The sequence below is a fragment of the Dromiciops gliroides genome, chromosome 1, assembly GCF_019393635.1.
Source record: "Dromiciops gliroides isolate mDroGli1 chromosome 1, mDroGli1.pri, whole genome shotgun sequence".
In the NCBI taxonomy this organism is placed as follows: domain Eukaryota; kingdom Metazoa; phylum Chordata; class Mammalia; order Microbiotheria; family Microbiotheriidae; genus Dromiciops; species Dromiciops gliroides.
The window spans coordinates 114,064,517-114,084,516 of record NC_057861.1 but is presented as its reverse complement, the minus strand read 5'-3'; the positions used below and the strand labels follow the sequence as shown (position 1 = coordinate 114,084,516).

Genomic DNA, 20,000 nt, shown 5'->3' with positions numbered 1-20,000 from the left:
ATTGCTGTATTATTCTCCTAAGGAATTGATGCCAGTAACTCCCTTTTACTTTCAGGATCAAATATAACATTCTTTGGCTGGCTTTAAAACCCTTCATAACCTGGTCCTTTTCTACCTTTCCAGTTGTCCCATATCCTTCTCCCCCCATGTTCTCTGAGATCCGGTGACATTGGTCACCTTGCTGTTCCTCACAAACACCTCATCTCCCTCCTCCAAGCATTTGCACTGGCTGATCCCCATACCTGGAGCTTTGTCCCTCCTCATCTTTCCCTTCTGGCTTCTCTGGCTTCCTTCAAGTCTCAGGTAAAGTCTCACCTTTTGCAATAAGCCTTTCCCAGTCCTACCTAATCTTGCTTTCTTCTCTCTGAGATTACCTCTAATTTGTCTTGTATCTATCTTATTTGGAGATAGTCGTGTGCATGCCGTTTACCCCTGTTAGACTGTGAGCTCCTTGAGGGCAGGTACTTTTTTTTTGGTCTGTTTTTGTATCCCTGGATCATTACACTGTGCCTAGCACATGGCAGGTGCTTAAGAAAAGCTTGTTGATAACTTCTGATGGGAGTAAAGAATTAAAAAAATATCCACAAAGCAGTCACATGCTACAAAAATCTAGTGGCCACAACAGAGAATCATATTTTGGAGCAGCTATTTTATCTACAGCAGTGAAAAGGTCTGAGTCTCCAGCTAAAGCAAACCTTGCTTCTCACAACAATAACTCCTTTTGAAATCAAACCTTGAACTACAAAAGGACCAGAGAGTTGTTTTTTTTTTAAAAGTCATCTTCTTGATGTGTTATTTTATTATTTTGGTGAGGCAATTGGGGTTAAGTGACTTGCCCAGGGTCACACAACTAGTAAGTGTCTGAGGCCGGATTTGAACTCAGGTACTCCTGAATCCAGGGCCAATGCTTATCCACTGCGCCATCTAGCTGCCCCAGGACCAGAGAGTTTTAACCAGAGACTTTGCCATGACCATCAGCCAGCAAAGAAAGCTATTTGCATCCTTATTCCCTCTCTAGGAGGTTTCCCAAAGTCACAGTGGAAATCTGGCACCAGCTAATACAAGGGAGGCTGGGTCCTCATTTCACTCCATGGCCAACGTATATGTAACACAAGAGATCAGTTAAGAAGATGTGCATTTCTCTATCCTCCATCCCTAGCGCCTCTGGCAACTCCATCATTCTATCATCATCCTTTTTATAGATGAGGACAGGGAATCGCAGGGACATTAAGCAATCTGCCTGGGGTCAACCAACATTCAAGCAGCAGGCTGGATTGGTGTTCACAATCCCTTAAGTTTCTAGTCTGACGATCGTTGCCAACCTGTACCCCCAGGGGAATGATGCAGGACTAAGAAGCTGGCAACAGTTTAAGCACATTGGAAATACTCTAGCCTTGTATTCTGCCAAGCAAATAGCAGGATAGTAATTGTGGGTCTCATTTGATTGTCTTTCATATGGCTAATATAGATGTATGATAACAAGCAGTAATTTCACACTTAAGTGGCCAGGCCAGGTGATTATGTCCAGAGTAATGGAATGTATTACTGGGGTGATTCCTTTGTGTTTATATATTGGATACTGAATCTTTTTTATGTTTCATCATCTTTACTATATGATACTATAACAGCCATGTACTGGAGAGCTTCACATTTTCCATTTGGGCATCAGATCAAAGCACTGGGGTTTTTGGCTGTCTCTGTGATTTGAAGAGGATCCAAATCAGCAATCTCTCACAAGATACAATATGGCTTCTTGGGAGCCTCAATCAGCTCTCCAGATTTTGACCCTGGATTTTTTTTATTCATTCAACAAATATCTAAAAGTAATTAATCAATGAGCATTTATTTACAGCATACTATGAGCCAGGTGTTGTGCTAGGTATACAAAGACAAAATTGAAATAGTGGCTTTCCTCACTGAGCTTATATTCTGTTGGAGGAGGAATGTATATGTACAAGAATATAGAAGAGGGGTCAGCAAACTAGGCCCAGGGGCCCAATCTAGGCCACTGCCCAGTTTTGTATGGCCTGTGAGCTAAGAATGGCTCTTACATTTTATATAAAGCTTTATTGGATTTCATTTTTTTTTTGCATTGTATTTGGCCCTCAGACCATAGTTTGGAGCTCCTGATTATACAAGATATATGCAATAGAGATACGAGAGAATTCTTTGGGTAGAAAGGCACTAGCAGGTAGGAAGGGGGGGAATCAGGAAAGGCTTTGTATAGATAATGGCACTTGTCAAGCTTTGAAAGAAGGCAGGAATTCTAAAAGGCAGAGGTGAGGAGGGAGAGAATTCCAGGCCTGGGAGGCAGCATAGGCAAGGCCCAGAGATGGGAGTTGGAGGGTCATGTGCTAGAAATTGGAAAGAAGGGCAGTCTGGCTAGACCAAAGAATGCAGAGATGAGAATAATGTCTAAAAAGGCTTGGATTGGATTCTAGGTGTAATGGTGAGTCAAAGGAGTTGAGCAGAGGAATGACATGGTCAGAGCCGCATTTCAGGAGTATCATTTTGGTAGCCTGGCATAGGGTGGATTGGAGAGAATAGGGATTTGAGGCAGGGGGACCGCTTAGGAGGGTATTATAATAATCCTGGTGAGGGGTGCTATGGGAGTGAAGAGAAGGGGACAAATGTAGGCGATGTGGTAGAAGTTTTTCTCGACATCAGATTGAAATCTTTCCCTTTGCTCCTTCCAAACACTGCTCCTAGTTCTGTTCTTGAGAACCACACAGCACAAGGCTAAACATTCTTCCATGTGCCAGACCTTCAGATAGTTGAATGTAACTATTATATGCTTTCTGGCCATCCAAGTCTTCTCTTGTCCAAGATAAACACTCCTGGTTTCTCTCCTGATCCTTGGGTGATTTGGCCTTGAGTCTTCCTACTCTCCTGGCCACCTTCTTCTGGACATTCTCTGTGTCTCTTCTGAATTAACTAAAACACATCAGAATCACAGGCTAATATAGTTAGAGATGGAAGGGTCCTTACAGGTCACTGAGTCTAACCCATTTGACAGGTAAAAACCATGGAGGCATAGATTGGTGAAATGACCTACTCAAGAATGCACAGGTAGTAAGTGGGGAAAGGGAGATTCAAACCCAGGTTCTCTGATTCAAACCCAGTGCATGCTATCTCTATTTTGTGGAATCAGAGATTTCGGGCTAGAAAGGCTTAGATGACATTGACTCAAACATTCTCATTTTACAGATGAGGCTCTATGGAGCAAAGCAATGGGATGATTTGCCCAGATATTCAAATCCAATTTCTCTGATTCCAAATCTAACCTTCTTTCCATTTTAACATTTTACCTCATCCTGGCTCTGCTCCTTACTCTCTTTGTGACTTTGGACAAGTAACTTCCAAGCCAGTGGAACAAGTATTTAATTCAATTTCATAATATCCCTGTGATCTAAAAAGGGGCCATTTTGGGGGGCATTTTCAAGAAAAAGAAAACCTGACAAATGGTTAGATTAAACAATATACAGGCCCAGAATGAGAGGTAGGCATGGAATGCAGGTCTTGGTCCAAAAGAGATTGCCAAAGGGCAGATTAATAGTTCTGTCAGTGGGAAGCTCTCATTTACATCAGACTCCAGATAAATTTACCCAAGTACATGCTTTTAGGTACCTGGTGGCTAGCAGAGGGTACGTATGAACAGGGCTGAACCAGGCCTCCTTTATCCGCGGCATGCTGTCATAGATTAAGAGGTCCTTCTCCGTCAGCATAACCAAGGCTGGCTTCCAGTTCTTCTCATTCTCTCCTGGCACCTGAAATAGAACAGAGAGAGACTCTGTCAAACAAAGCTGGAGAAGGGGGTGCTTGGGAGGGAGGAGTTGGCAACCCTACAAACACAGGCCCTGATAACAGGAGAGCCTATTATTCAGGGTGAAAAAAATGGGAAGAAACAAACAATAATCTTCTGGCCCTTGATCTTTGAGAGGAAAAAAATATATACCCTCTTGAAAAATACCTGGTACATCTGCTAAGTGATACAGAAGTCAGATTCCCATGCTGAACAAATATTTGTTGCCCTCCTTTGTTTCTTGCCTGCTACTCATTCCTGAGGCCTTTATTCCACAGTTAAAAGCATGGAGGAAAAAAACCCACATTCACAGCTGGTTCTCTATTATACTGTATTTGTGCTTTATGAAACTATGATAGTGGAAAGCCTTGGAATGAACACACCACCGTCTTGAAAAAATATAGTAGGAAGGGAAACCTTGCTGGGTGGTTGTTACATTCTGCAGTCTGCTTCACAACAAATTCACTCTGATGCTTATTGGAATTGCTGTCATCACTCAGCAGAGCATCTCTGACATTTAGGTAATTATTTCAAAATCCACTGAAACATCAGTATGGTGGTCATGATTTTTGTTCAGTCATTTTTCATTTGTGTCTGACTCTTTGTGATCCGTTTTGGGGTTTTCTTGGCAGAGATACTGGAGAGATTTGCCATTTCCTTCTCCAGCTCATTTGACCAATGAGAAAACTGAGGCAAACAGGGTTAAGTGACTTTTCCAGGGTCACAGAGCTGATAAGTGTCTGAGACTGGAGTTGAACTCAGGTCTTCCTGATTCTAGTCCTGGCGTTCTATCCACTGTACCACAAGTAAATTATTCGTTTCGTTTTTGTCTTTATAACTTTAATGCCTAGCACAGTGCCTGATATAGTAAGAACTTAATAAAAGCTTGTTGACTGACTTTTTCCCCAATACTTGGAGACCTTTCTTGATAAGACCCTTTCATCTTTTTCCTAACTTCCTTAAGGAACTCTCTCACCTGTGAAATGTCATCTTTTCAACTGGAACTCCAAGAATAAGGGTCAGCAATTTCATACTTCATTTCTGGGAGGTTACCTATTCCTAGCAGAAGGTACGTATGAACAGGGCTGAACCAGGCCTCCTTTATCCACGGCATGCTGTCATAGATTAAGAGGTCCTTCTCCGTCAGTGAGACAAATATTTCTGATGTTTTTTGAGTGATCTTGGGGAATAGTTAAATAGGTAGTACATGAATGTAGGGGCAGTTAGATGGTACAGAGGATAGAATGTTGGGCCTGGAGTCAGGAAGACTTAACTTCCTGAGTTCAAATCTGGCCTCAGACACTTACAAGCTGTGTGACCCTGGACAAGTCACTTAAACCCTATTTGCCTCAGTTTCCTCATCTGTAAAATGAGCTGGAGAAGGAAATGGCACTCCAGTATCTTTGCCAAGAAAACCCCAAGTGGGGTCATGAAGAGTCAGATGTGACTGAAAACCAACTTAACAATAGCAAAAACAACAACTTGAATATAAGAGAAGGTTACTGTGTTCTAAGAAATGCTGAATGCAATAAAAATTTGGAAGATTTAGACAAACTGATTTAAGTAAAGTAAAGTAAACAGAACTAGGAAAACTATATATATATAACATAAATGGAAAGCCAAACAATTGAATTGTAATGGTGTGATATTATCCTAACCAAATTTGGCCTCCAAAAAAAGAGATACAAACAAGCACCACTTCCTGCTTCTTCATAGAGGTTGGGAACTATGGGAATGTATATTGGATATAATGTCAGAGTTTTGGGAGGGAGAACTTTTTTTTGTTCCTTCTTTTTTGTTCCTTATTATGAGATGGCTCTCTAAGAATGAGGGATACATTAGAAAATGAAGGTGATCTGAAAAACTAAAGCTATCAATAAAATTTTATTTTTTAAATAAAGAAAAGTGATGTTATTGTCCTTAACTTTGACATGGTCTTGATCTTGCCTTGTAGCACATTTATTGTTTATGTGACACATCCCTCCTACTCTTACCCTCTCCTCTCTATTCCCTACCCCCAATAAGATCCTAAGTGCTTTAAGAGGGACACTGTCATATTTTTGTGACTAGTGCCTAGCATAATGTGTCTGGCAAATAATAAAACAGGGGAATAATGTGCACTTGTTGAATTTCAGACTTGGCCAGAAGTTCAGAGATAGTATAGTCTAACTCTGTGCTTGCTTGCACAGGACAAAGAAAAATGATGGCCCGTCCAAGGTCAAAAGCAAGTTGGTGGGGGCTGCTAGATAGCACAGTGGATAAAGCACCGGCCCTGGAGTCAGGAGGACCTGAGTTCAAATCCGGCCTCAGACACTTGACACTTACTAGCTGTGTGACCCTGGGCAAGTCACTTAACCTCCATTGTCCCGCAAAAAAAAAAAAAAAAGCAAGCTGGTAGCAGAACTAGGAATAGAACCTAGATACTCTGTCTTGTAGTGTAAGCAGCCCAAGGGAAGCTAGGTGGTGCAGTAGATAGAGCACTGGGTTTGGAATCAGAAAGACTCCTCTTCCTGAGTTCAAATCTGGCTTCAGATACTCACTAGCTGGGTGACCCTGGGCAACTAATTTAACCCTGTTTGTTTCAGTTTCTCATCTGTAAAATGAAGGGGAGAAGGAAATGGAAAACCACTCCAGTATCTTTGCCAAGAAAACTCCAAATGGGGTCACAAAGACTTGGACACAACTGAAATGAAATAACAATGTAAGTCGTCTTTCCATCACAACTTATGGATGCTCAATATAATAGCAGAAGAGAGCTAGATTCACTTTTTTAAAAAAGTTTTTATTTATTTTTTTTGTGGGGCAATAAGGGTTAAGTAACTTGCCCAGGGTCACACAGCTAGTAAGTGTTAAGTGTCTGAGTCCAGATTTGAACTCAGGTCCTTCTGAATCCAGGGCTGGTGCTTTATCCACTGTGCCACCTAGCTGCCCCCTAGATTCACTTTTTATAATTTTTTTTAGATTCACTTTTAGAGAAGGCCAGACCCTACCCAGGTGAGTAAGGTATAGGGTTTTTAGGTATAAAATTATTTGGAGGGTTTAAGGTTATCTTTCAGTCTCTACAATGAACTTGGCAAATCACTTTTTCAGTCTGTCAAAAAGTACATGAAGCGGGGCAGCTAGGTGGCACAGTGGGTAAAACAACGGCACTGTTCTGATGAAGAAACCAAAGCTATCTATTCCCATATGAAAAAATGCTCTAAATCTCTAATGATTAGCGAGATGCAAATTAAAACAACTCTGAGGTACCACCTGACACCTATCAGATTGGCTAAAATGACAAAAAAGGAAGATAATAAATGTTGGAGAGGCTGTGGGAAAATTGGAACACTAATGCATTGTTGGTGGAGCTGTGAGCTGATCCAACCATTCTGGAGAGCAATTTGGAATTATGCCCAAAGGGCAATAAAGCTGTGCATACCCTTTGACCCAGCAATTCCACTTTTAGGTCTTTTTCCCAAAGAAATCATGGAAGGGAGAAAGGGACCCACATGTACAAAAATATTTATAGCTGCTCTTTACGTGGTAGCAAGGAATTGGAAGTTGAGGGGGTGCCCATCAATTGGGGAACGGCTGGACAAGTTATGGTATATGAATACAATGGAATACTATTGTGCTGTAAGAAATGATGAGCAGGAGGAGTTCAGAGAAACCTGGAGGGTCTTACGTGAGCTGATGATGAGTGAGATGAGCAGAACCAGAAGAACATTGTACACAGTATCATCAACATTGAGTGTTGACCTACTGTGATGGACTATATTCTTCTCAGCAATGCAATGGTACAGAAGAGTTCCAGGGAACTCATGATAGAAGAGGATCTCCAAATCCAAGAAAAAAAAAGAAAGAAAGAACTGTGGAGTATAGATGCTGATTGAACCATATTATTTCTTTTGTTTTGGGTGATGTTGGTTTTTTTTTTTTCTATTTTGAGGTTTTGCATTACTGCTCTGATTTTTTCTCTTATAACAGGATTAATGCAGAAATAGGATTAATGTTATTATGTGTATATATGTGTGTGTATATATCTATATCTATATGTATATGTATATAGATATATAGATATAACCTATATCAGATTACCTGCTGTCTAGGGGAGGGGGGAGGGAGGGGAGGGAGGGAGAAAAATCTGAAATTGTAAAGCTTGTATAAACAAAAGTTGAGAACTATCTTTACATGTAACGGAAAAAATAAAATACCTTATACATTAAAAAAAAAAAAATCAACGGCTCTGGATTCAGGAGGACCTGAGTCCAAATTCGGCCTCAGACACTTGAACCTGGCCAAGTCACTTAACCCTCATTGCCCTGCCCCCCCAAATACATGAAGACAGAGCCCTTGTTTTCTCAAAGAGACCAACCCATAGACCTTTCCAGGTATGACCTATGAATTTTAACTTGCAGGTGTCACTACAATGTCACTTAACCTCTATTTGTCTCAATTTTCTCAAATATAAAATGGGGATGATAATTGTACCTACCTCCCAGGGTTGTTATGGGGATAAAATGAGATCATATTTGCAAGGTTCTTAGCACAGTGCCTGGCATATAGTGGCTGTGAAATAAATGCTTATTCCTTCCCCCTTATGTTCTCTCCTCTCTTCTTTCCTCCTCTCCCCTTTCTTTCCTCTTCTACTTTTTTCTTCTTTCCTCTATTTCCCCTTTTCTCCTCCTCTTCTCCTCTCCTCTCTCCCTTTCCTCCCTTTCTCCCTTTCCTTCTCTCCCTTTCTTTTCCTTCTCCTCCCTTCCCCTCTCCTTCCCTTCCTTTCCCCCTAAATGTATTAAATTCTGTATTAGTCACTAGAGAGACATACAAGACAACCTGTGCCCCAAAGCTTACATTCTACTTAGGACATACAGCAGGAAGACAGGTGAGTAAATACAAAGAGATAATTAACAAATGGGGGATCAGGAAGGACCTCGTGAAGGAAGCAGGACTTGGGCTGTGCTTTGTAGGAAGCTAGGAGTACTGAGGCAGAAGCGAGGAGTAAGTGCATCCTAGACATGAAGTCCCACCTTAAAAACAGTATTAATTATTACAAATTAAAGCTTAAACTGGGATATAGCAATAGTGAAATGGAGGTGGCATAGTGGAGAGAAGGTGGATTTGAATAAAGGTCAGGAAGACCTGAGTTCAAATCCTGCCTCAGATACTTATTAACTTCATGATCCCAGGCAAGTCGTTTAGCCTTTCTGTGCCTTTGTTTCCTCATGGCAAAGGAAGAGGCTTGGACTCAATGACTTCTAAGGTCCCTTCCTGCTCTCTCTGTTCATACAACTTGACATACTTTATTTATTGAAGTACCCTATGTATGGTAGGAGGAATATCAGCCAGAATCTTCTACCATGTGGATTGGCTAGTTGTTTTCCCTAAAAGGCTCAGTCCACTGACATCACTACTTGGTTGCTGGAATCCAGAAGGCCACCAGGCACCACAACCTCTCAGAGCAGATGAACTGTGTGCTTGTCTGAATCAATGTGTAGTATCCTTGGTGGATGTCCTTGTGGATAATCTTTCCCCTGGAACTGCTAAGTAAATCACTTTATATTAACTTTTGAATGACGTATGAACATTACGTCTTGTTCTAATTTGGGACCCAAATGAGCAGGGGGCTGACCTGAGTTACCCCAGGCCACAACACCATTTAAGGCAGAGAAGTTGACTTCATGGCATGAATCTTTTACTTCAATAATGTTTCTTTGTTTACAGCTGTCACCTTCATGTTACATAAATAAAGGGGAAAAGGTCCTATCCTTAGTTTGATTATCCAAGGAGAAAAATATGATTATGTTGGAAAATTTGAAACCACACCTTGTACCATTCTGAATTCAAATAGCAACTTATTCAAAAGTAATATTCTTCAAGAGTAAGTGCCACACTGTCATCTTAGTGACAACATCTATTTCAAAGCCCCTGTTTCTTGACACCTATGATATCCCACTTTTAATGCAGCCGTCATGGAGATGTGTTATCTCTGTTTTAATAAAATGTGATGAACAAAACAGATGTGACTTCCATCTCAATTCTAGCTTCCTGTCACTAGATGATTCTTGAAGAGGACATTTTTCAACAATTACTCATGCCTCTACTTTAATGAAAAAAGAAGGGGAAAATGGGAGAAAAGTAACCCTGTGAAGAATGACTGATCCAGGAATTATTCTGATGCATGTCCTCAGGGGAAGGCAAATCATTTCTTTCCCTCTGGTTTTCCTGGAAAGGCTTGATATCCAATTGATAGAACAGGTAGGGAGCATGTATCCAAAAGGCATATTTAAACTCAGAAGGTGGTAACCAGCTTTCTTCCATCTCCAATGGGGAATGGAACAAGAAGAAAGGGCTTCAGGTGGTTTGCAATGCAGAAGGAAGAATTTCCTCTCGGTTAAGTAGTACATTTATAAAATCATGCAATCTTAAAGATGGAAGTCACTTGAGGGATCATGTAAGTCAGTTTCTCTCCCAGTGGGGGAATCTCCTCTATGACACCTCTGACAGTTTGTTGCTCCTGCTTAAATCCTTCTTGTGACACAGTTTATTATTTTTTAAATAAACCTGTTCTGTTGATGACTGCATTTTTACCATATCATTCCTTGCTTTTCAAAACTCTGGTGGCTCCCTATTCCTTGTAGGATAAAATACCAACTCCTTTGTTTATCTTTTTTTTTAAATTAATTAATTAATTAATTTTTTTACATATAAGGTATTTTTTTTCCATTACATGTAAAGATAGTTCTCAACTTTTGTTTATACAAGCTTTACAATTTCAGATTTTTCTCCCTCCCTCCCCTCCCTCCCCCCCTAGACAGGAGATAATCTGATATAGATTATATCTTTATATCTATATATCTATATAGATATAGATATAGATATATACACACATATATATATATACACATAATAACATTAATCCTATTATAAGAGAAAAAATCAGAGCAGTAATGCAAAACCTCAAAATAGAAAAAAAAAAACAACAGCACCCAAAACAAAAGAAATAGTATGGTTCAATCAGCATCTATACTCCACAGTTCTTTTTTTTTTTTCCTTGGATTTGGAGATCCTCTTCTATCATGAGTTCCCTGGAACTCTTCTGTACCATTGCATTGGTGAGAAGAATATAGTCCATCACAGTAGGTCAACACTCAATGTTGATGATACTGTGTACAATGTTCTTCTGGTTCTGCTCATCTCACTCATCATCAGCTCACGTAAGACCCTCCAGGTTTCTCTGAACTCCTCCTGCTCATCATTTCTTACAGCACAATAGTATTCCATTGTATTCATATACCATAACTTGTCCAGCCGTTCCCCAATTGATGGGCACCCCCTCAACTTCCAATTCCTTGCTACCACGTAAAGAGCAGCTATAAATATTTTTGTACACGTGGGTCTCTTTCCCCTTTCCATGATTTCTTTGGGAAAAAGACCTAAAAGTGGAATTGCTGGGTCAAAGGGTATGCACAGCTTTATTGCCCTTTGGGCATAATTCCAAATTACTCTCCAGAATGGTTGGATCAGCTCACAGCTCCACCAACAATGCATTAGTGTTCCAATTTTCCCACAGCCTCTCCAACATTTATTATCTTCCTTTTTTGTCATTTTAGCCAATCTGATAGGTGTCAGGTGGTACCTCAGAGTTGTTTTAATTTGCATCTCGCTAATCATTAGAGATTTGGAGCATTTTTTCATATGGGAATAGATAGCTTTGGTTTCTTCATCAGAAAACTGCCTGTTCATATCCTTTGACCATTTCTCAATTGGGGAATGACTTGGATTCTTATAAATTTTATTTAGTTCCCTATATATTTTGGAGAGGAGGCCTTTATCAGAAGTACTGGCCTCAAAAATTGTTTCCCAGCTTTCTGCCTCCCTTCTAATTTTGGATGCATTGCTTCTGTTTGTACAGAAATTTTTTAATTTAATATAATCAAAATCATCCATTTTGCATTTTATAATATACTCTATCTCTTGTTTGGTCAAAAACTGTTTTCCTTTCCAAAGATCTCATAGGTAGACTATTCCTTTCTCTCCTAATTTACCTATGGTATCACCTCTTATGTCTAAATCATGTATCCATTTTGACCTTATTTTAGTATAAGGTGTAAGATGTTGGTCTATGCCTAATTTCTGCCATACTATCTTCCAGTTTTCCCAGCAGTTTTTGTCAAATACTGAGTTCCTATCCCAGAAGCTGGAATCTTTGGGTTTATCAAACACTACATTACTAGTGTCATTTACTACTGCATTTCCTGAGCCTAGCCTATTCCATTGATCTACCACTCTATTTTTTAGCCAGTACCAGATAGTTTTGATGACTGCCGCTTTATAGTAAAGCTCCAGGTTTGGTACCGCTAACCCACCTTCCTGTGAATTATTTTTTTCATCGTTTCCCTGGATATTCTTGATTTTTTGTTTTTCCAGATGAAATTTGTTATTATTTTTTCTAGCTGTATAAAATAATTTTTAGGTAGTCTGATTGGTATGGCACTGAATAAGTAAATTAATTTAGGCAGTATTGTCATTTTTACTATATTAGTTCTGCCTATCCATGAGCAACTGATATCTTTCCAATTATTTAGATCTGATTTGATTTGTGTGAAGAGTGTTTGGTAGTTGTGTTCATAGAGTTCCTGGGTTTGTCTTGGCAAGTAGACTCCCAAGTATTTTATATTATCTACCGTTACTTTAAATGGAATTTCTCTTTCTATCTCTTGCTGCTGGACTTTGTTGGTCATGTATAGAAATGCTGATGATTTATGTGGATTTATTTTATATCCTGCTACTTTGCTAAAGTTGTTAATTGTTTCAAGTAATTTTTGAATTGATTCTCTAGGATTCTTTAAGTATACCATCATATCATCTGCAAAGAGTGATAGTTTTGTTTCCTCCTTGCCTATTCTAATTCCTTTAATTCCTTTCTCTTCTCTGATTGCTAAAGCTAACATTTCTAGGACAATATTAAATAATAGGGGTGATAATGGACATCCCTGTTTCACCCCTGATCTTATTGGGAAGGAATTTATCTCCATTGCATATAACACTTGCTGATGGCTTTAGGTAGATACTGTTTATTATTCTAAGGAAAGCTCCAACTATTCCTAAACTCTCTAGTGTTTTTATTATGAATGGGTGTAGTACTTTGTCAAAAGCTTTCTCTGCATCTATTGAGATAATCATATGATTTTGGTTGGTTTTCTTATTGATGTGGTTGATTATGTTAATAGTTTTTCTAATGTTGAACCAGCCCTGCATTCCTGGTATAAATCCCACCTGGTCATAATGTATTATCCTGGTGATCACTTGCTGTAATCTCCTTGCTAATATCTTATTTAAGATTTTAGCATCAATATTCATTAGGGAAATTGGTCTATAATTTTCTTTCTCTGTTTTTGCTTTGCCTAGTTTTGGTATCACCACCATATTTGTGTCATAAAACGAATTTGGTAGAGCTCCTTCTTCACCTATTTTTCCAAATAATTTGTATAATATTGGAATTAATTGTTCTTTAAATGTTTGGTAAAATTCACCCGTAAACCCATCTGGCCCTGGGGATTTTTTCTTAGGGAGTTCATTAATGGCTTGTTCAATTTCTTTTTCTAATATGGGTTCATTTAAGGATTTTATTTCTTCTTCAGTTAACCTGGGCAGTTTGTATTTTTGTAAATATTCATCCATTTCATTTAGATTGTCAAATTTATTGGCATACAGTTGGGCAAAATAATTCCTAATTATTGATTTAATTTCCACTTCATTGGTGGTAACATCACCCTTTTCATTTTTGATACTGGTAATTTGGTTTTCTTCTTTCTTTTTTTTAATCAAATTAACCAACATTTTATCTATTTTATTGCTTTTTTCATATAACCAGCTCTTAGTTTTATTGATTAATTCTATAGTTTTTTTGCTTTCAATCTTATTAATTTCTCCTTTAATTTTCAGGATCTCTAATTTAGTGTCTAATTGGGGATTTCTAATTTGTTCTTTTTCTAGCTTTTTAAGTTGCATGCCCAATTCATTAATCTCCTCTTTCTCTTTCTTATTCATGTAAGCATTTAGAGCTATAAATTTTCCCCTAAGCACTGCTTTGGCTGCATCCCATAGATTTTGGTATGTTGTCTCATTGTCATTCTCTTGGATAAAGTTATTGATTGTTTCTATGATTTCTTGTTTGGCCCATTCATTCTTTAGAATGAAATTATTAAGTTTCCAATTGATTTTCATTCTACTTTTCCCTGGCTCTTTCTTACATGTAATTTTTATTGCATCATGATCTGAGAAGGATGCATTTACTATTTCTGCCTTTCTATATTTGACTATGATGTTTTTGTGCCCTAATACATGGTCAATTTTTGAAAATGTGCCATGTACTGCTGAGAAAAAGGTATGTTCCTTTCTATCCCCATTCAATTTTCTCCAGACATCTATCATGTCTAACTTTTCTAGTAATCTATTCACCTCTTTCACTTCTTTCTTATTTATTTTTTGGCTAGATTTATCTAATTCTGAGAGGGGGAGATTCAGATCCCCCACTAGTATAGTATTACTGTCTAATTCCTCTTGTAACTCATTTAACTTCTCCTCTAAGAACTTGGATGCTATACCACTTGGCGCATACATATTTAATATTGATATTACTTCATTATCTATAGTACCTTTAAGTAAGATGTAATTTCCTTCCTTATCTCTTTTAATGAGATCTATTTTTGCCTGCACTTTGTCTGAGATAAGGATTGCTACCCCTGCCTTTTTTACTTTAGCTGAGGCATAATATATTCTGCTCCAGCCTTTTACCTTTACTCTGTGTGTATCTCTCTGCTTCAAATGTGTTTCTTGTAAACAGCATATTGTAGGGTTCTGTTTTTTAATCCACTCTGCAATTCGCTTCCGTTTTATAGCAGAGTTCATCCCATTCACATTCACAGTTATTATTACTGACTGTCTATTCCCCTCCATTCTATTTACCCCCTTTGTACTTTCCCCCCCTTCTTTCACCCTATTCCTCCTCACCAACGTTTTACTTCTTGCCCCTGCCTCCCCCGATCTGCCCTCCCTTTTTATCACTCCCCTCTCTTTTCTTTACCCTTTTCTCCCTTGCTTTTGTCCTCCCTTCTATCAGTCCCCCCCTTTCCCTTCCCCTTTTGCTTCCCTAAAGAATGAGTTAAGTTTCTTTATCCCCATGAACATATATGTTATTCCCTCTTTGAGTCAGATCTAATGAGAATAGGGTTGACACAATGTTCTCCCTCCTTTCTTTCCCTCTATTGTAATAGATTTTTTTTCCACCTCTTCATATGATATAATTCATCCCATTCCACCTCCCCTTTCCTCTCCTCCCCATAGACTCCCTTTTTAACCCCTTAATTCTTTTGTATCATCACATCAAAGACAATTTATATTTATACCCTCTATGTAAAGTCCTTCTCTCTGCCCAAATACATTTACAGTTCTTAAGAGTTATGAGTATTGTCTTCCCGTGTAGGGATATAAACAGTTTAAACTAATAGGGTAACCTTTTTTTTCCCCCTCTGTTTACCTTTTTAAACTTCTCTTGAGTCTTGTATGTTGAGATCGAATTTTCTATTCAGTTCTCTTTGTTTATCTTTTAAAACCCTTCATAATCTGGTGCTAGCCTATCTTTCCAGGGTTATTACACACTCTACTATCTAGCTGTAGGACCTTGAGATAGTCTTATTACTTCTCTGGGCTTTACTTGGCACATAGAAAAATGGGATGGTTGGATTAGTTGACAACTGAGCCTCAGGTAACTCTCAGTATATGATTCAAATAATGCTTGAAGGTAGGTTGGAGTCATTTTGGGGAAGTGTTGGGGGTAGGATGTTTATGTGTCAGGCAATAGGAAAGACACTGAAAGGTTCTGAGAAGGGGAAGGACATGGTCAGATCTATACTTAAGGAAGATTTGGTAGCTACATGGAGGATAAACTGGAGAGGGAAGAGATAAAGGGCAAGGAGTATAATATTAGGAGGTTCTTAATAAGACAGTATCAGGATCTGAAAAAAAAGGCTTGATTGGTGGACAAATTGGTAGGCAAAAGGAATAAATGATAATGGAATTTTTAAAAGGACTGGTCACTGTATTATTATTTTTTAAAAGTTAAAAGCAGAAAAAAGCCAGGAACAGAGATCATTTATTACTCTAAAAAAGGACACAATAGTTTCCCAAATTAGCAAAAATCCAGGAAACAAGACCTGCAGCATATAAAACCTCAGCTGAATATATAAAGGCCATTAAATACTGATAATGATTAGTATAATAGTATTTTCCAGAAGACCAAGCACTGCAGGGAATAGGACAAAAAAGTAGGGAGGGGGAGCAACCAGGAGGGTTGGAAAGACCCTGGAGTATCTGTGGGGCTGAGGATTGTGGACATTTTGAGAAAAGGTGCTTTGACATACTGGTATAAACAATCGATCTCCATCAACAAGCATTTATTAAGTGCCTACTATGTGCCAGGATACTGCTAGGTGTTGAGGATACAAATACAAAAAGAAAAAAAAAAGGAATAATGCAAGGAACTTACATTTTAATGTAATATAGATCCAGTGCTTAGCACAGTGCCTGTCACATAGTAGGTACTTAATAAATGTTTATTGATTGATTGGTAGACATCCTATTTCATTATTTGAAGCCCAAATTGAGTTCTAACACAATGAAGTACCTCGCCTTGCACACACTATGAAAAAAAAGTTGATTGGTTTATCCAAGTTAAATAGTTGTTTTTTTCTTTTTTTTGACCCTGGAAGGCTTGTTACTTAACCCATCAAAATTTGGGAGCTTGAACAGGCTTATACCAATCTTCTTCTTCTTTTAAATAATGAGATAATTGAGTGACTCTCCCAATGCCAAACAATCAGTTGGTGTCAGAGTCAAAATGGTATCTTAGGCTTCCTGATTCCTAGCCCAGGTCTCTCTCTCTTTCTTTCTTTCTTTCTTTCTTTCTTTCTTTCTTTCTTTCTTTCTTTCTTTCTTTCTTTCTTTCTTTCTTTCTTTCTTTCTTTCTTTCTTTCTTTCTTTCTTTCTTTCTTTCTTTCTTTCTTTCTTTCTTTCCTAGGCAATGAGGGTTAAGTGATTTGCCCAGGGTCACACAGCTAGTAAGTGTCAAGTGTCTGAGGCCGGATTTGAACTCAGGTACTCCTGAATCCAGGGCTGGTGCTTTATCCACTGTGCCACCTAGCCGCCCCCCAGGTCTCTTTCAAACAGATTCAACAAATATTTGTTAACCACTTAATCAGCAGAATATTTGAATGGGTTGCCTTAAGTTTTAGGACTTTGACCTATGCAGGGTTCCACACTGTGAAGAAAATATAGCAGAGTACTGCATATATTGTCAGACCTTTTTGATATATTGTTTACTTTTGTTGAGAAGTAAGGAATGAGACTCGCATTTCTCAGACTTGGCCGATGTGTGAATTTGTTTTGCTGGAATATGCTTGTTAGTTATAGGCTGGGTGGGGTTTATTTTGGGGGGGAGGCATTATAGGGGAACAAGTATGTGGGTGATGATATTGATAGATTATCATTCAAAAATTTAATAAAGAGGGAGCAGCTAGGTGGTGCAGTGGATAAAGAACCGGCCTTGGATTCAGGAGGGCCTGAGTTCAAATCCGACCTCAGACACTTGACACTTACTAGCTGTGTGTGACCCTGGGCACTTAATCCTCATTGCCTTGCCAAAAAAAAAAAAAAGAAGAAGAAAGAAAGAAAGAAAAGGTCATCAATGAAACAGTTCTTTTTTTTTTTTTTTTTAGGGAGGCAACTGGGGTTAAGTGACTTGCCCGGGGTCACACAGCTAGTAAGTATTAAGTGTCTGAGGCCGGATTTGAACTCAGGCACTCCTGAATCCAGGGCTGGTGCTCTATCCACTGCGCCACCTAGCTGCCCCAATGAAACAGTTCTTAAAAGGTACAGATGAGAATTGGGGAGTTCAGTCAGGGATATAGACAAGCAGGACAGTTTCATAGTATTTAAAATAAAACTATTTTAACAGAACTATGTTAATAAAGCTATGTTAACTTCTGTTTAGCTTCATATAAAGTACAATTTTCCTTTTCTTTCTATGTTAAATGTTGTTTGTAGATACTTATTAAGTTTATAATAATATTTTTTTAAAGTTTGAGAGATCAAGAGCTGGGAGGGACTTTTCAATATCATCTGGTTCACTCTCTTTGTTTTACAGATGAGGAAACTGAGGCTTGGGGAGATTAGGGACTTGCCCAAAGTCACATAGATAGTGAGTATCAGAGGCAGGATTCAAATCTGGGTCCTCTGAGTCCAAAGTCACAAAAGTGGCACCTATTCTTGTTTCTAAAGAAAGAAAAGATTTTAAAAAATCAGAAATTTGGGAAAAGGCATTCCAGGCACAAGGGGTAGAGAGACACAAATGCAGTAGCCAGTAGAGATCAGAATGCAATTAAGGAACAATAACTAATTTTGTTGGGCTGCAAATAGGATGTAGGAAAGGGAATGTCACACGATTCATGTCTGGAAAGGTAAGTTAGTAGGCCTTGAATGCCAGACTAATAATTTTATGTTTTATTTCCTAAGTGGAGGTTTTTGATCTTGGAGTGATGTGATCAGATCCATGAAGTAGAAAAATTGCTTTATGACTTATGTGGAGATGTGTTTTGCATGATTACGCATGTATAACCTATGTCAAATTGTTTACCTTCTCAATGAGGGGGGAGAGAATGGAGAGAAGGAGAGAATTTGGAACTCAAAATTTGAAAAAAAAAAGGTTAAAATTGTTTTTACATGTAGTTGGGGAAAATAAAATATTATTTTTTTATTTGTTTTTCTTTGTTGTTGTTGTTGTTGTTGTTGTTTTTTTGCTGGGCAATGAGGGTTAAGTGACTTGCCCAGGGTCACACAGCTGGTAAGTGTCAAGTGTCCGAGGCCAGATTTGAGCTCAGGTACTCCTGAATCCAGGGCTGGTGCTTTATCCACTGTGCCACCTAGCTGCCCCAAATATTATTTTTTTAAAAAAGAAAGATTTCTTTAGCAATGGTATGGATGGATTATAGAGGGGATATATGGTAGTCAAGGTGACTGATTAAGAAGCTATGGACAAGAGATAATGAAAGCCTGAACCAGAGGGTAGAGGTGTAGGTGAATATGAAGGAAGCAGATGGGAGAGAGATCCTTGAAGCAGAATGAATGAGACTTGGCAACTGATAGGGAGGAAAGAGGGAAGGACCATCCATAACAGAGATTTCAAACCTGAGTGACTCAGAGTATGGTAGCATCAATAACCGAAATAGGTGAGAAAGGAGGAAAAGAGGAGTTAAGTTTTAGACATAGGATCATAGATTTAGAGTTGGAAGGAACGTTAGAGATGATCTAAATCCAACTAATTCATTTTTGGAGCTGAGAAAACTGAGGCCCAGAGAAATTAAATAACTTCCCCATGGTCACACATGGAGGAAACACTAGAGCTGGGATTCAAACCCAGGCATTCTTTTCATTGTGCCATTTGAGTTCTTTGTGTTGAGTCTGAGGTTGGCAGGGGTTCATGTGGGTCAAGATCTCTAGCAAGTAGATGGAAATGTGGGATTGGAGCTCAAGTGAGAAGTCTGGACTGGGGATAGGCCTCTGAAAGCCATTTGTGAAAAGCTAATAATTGAACCCATGGGAGTTGGTGAGATAGCTAAGGGAGAGAGTGTAGGGGTAGGTGAGAAGAGACTCAAGAAGAGAGCTCTGAGGGACACCACACATAAGATTCCAGAGGAAAAACCCAGGGGAGGAGAATAAGGGATGGTTTTAGACAAACCTGAAGAATTGTTTGAACTGATACAGAGTGAAGTGAACAGACCCAGGAGACCATTGAATACAATAACAACATTGTAAAACCAAATAATTTTGAAAGACTCCAACCAGGATTCCAGAGGACCAATGATGAAATATACTGCTTACCTCCTAACATATAAGTGAGGGACTCATATATGAGACGTATATTTTCAGACACTTCCATATAGGAATCTGTTTTGCTTGCTGAGGAATAATTGTTACAAGAGTTTTGTTTTTATTCTTTTTTTTTCCAGTGGTGGAGGGAAGAAAGGAAAATAAATGCTCGTTAATTGAACATCATTCAATTAAGTAAAATTGTTATGGGGATAAGGAACCAGAGATAATGATTATTCTTCTCTTCTGTCTCGCTACCTTTCATAGTATCCTCCATATACTATCATCC

General features: G+C 38.7%; 1 protein-coding gene across 2 annotated transcripts in view; it reads right to left on the bottom strand.

Annotated features, from left to right (window-relative positions):
• SNTB1 (syntrophin beta 1) overlaps positions 1 to 20,000 on the bottom strand; it is a 327,494-nt gene that overhangs the window by 47,990 nt on the left and 259,504 nt on the right. For both annotated transcript variants that reach the window (XM_043979857.1, XM_043979858.1), the window contains exon 4: positions 3,628 to 3,767. In XM_043979857.1, coding sequence (XP_043835792.1) covers positions 3,628 to 3,767 — 140 coding nt within the window. The remainder of the gene's footprint in view (positions 1 to 3,627; positions 3,768 to 20,000) is intronic.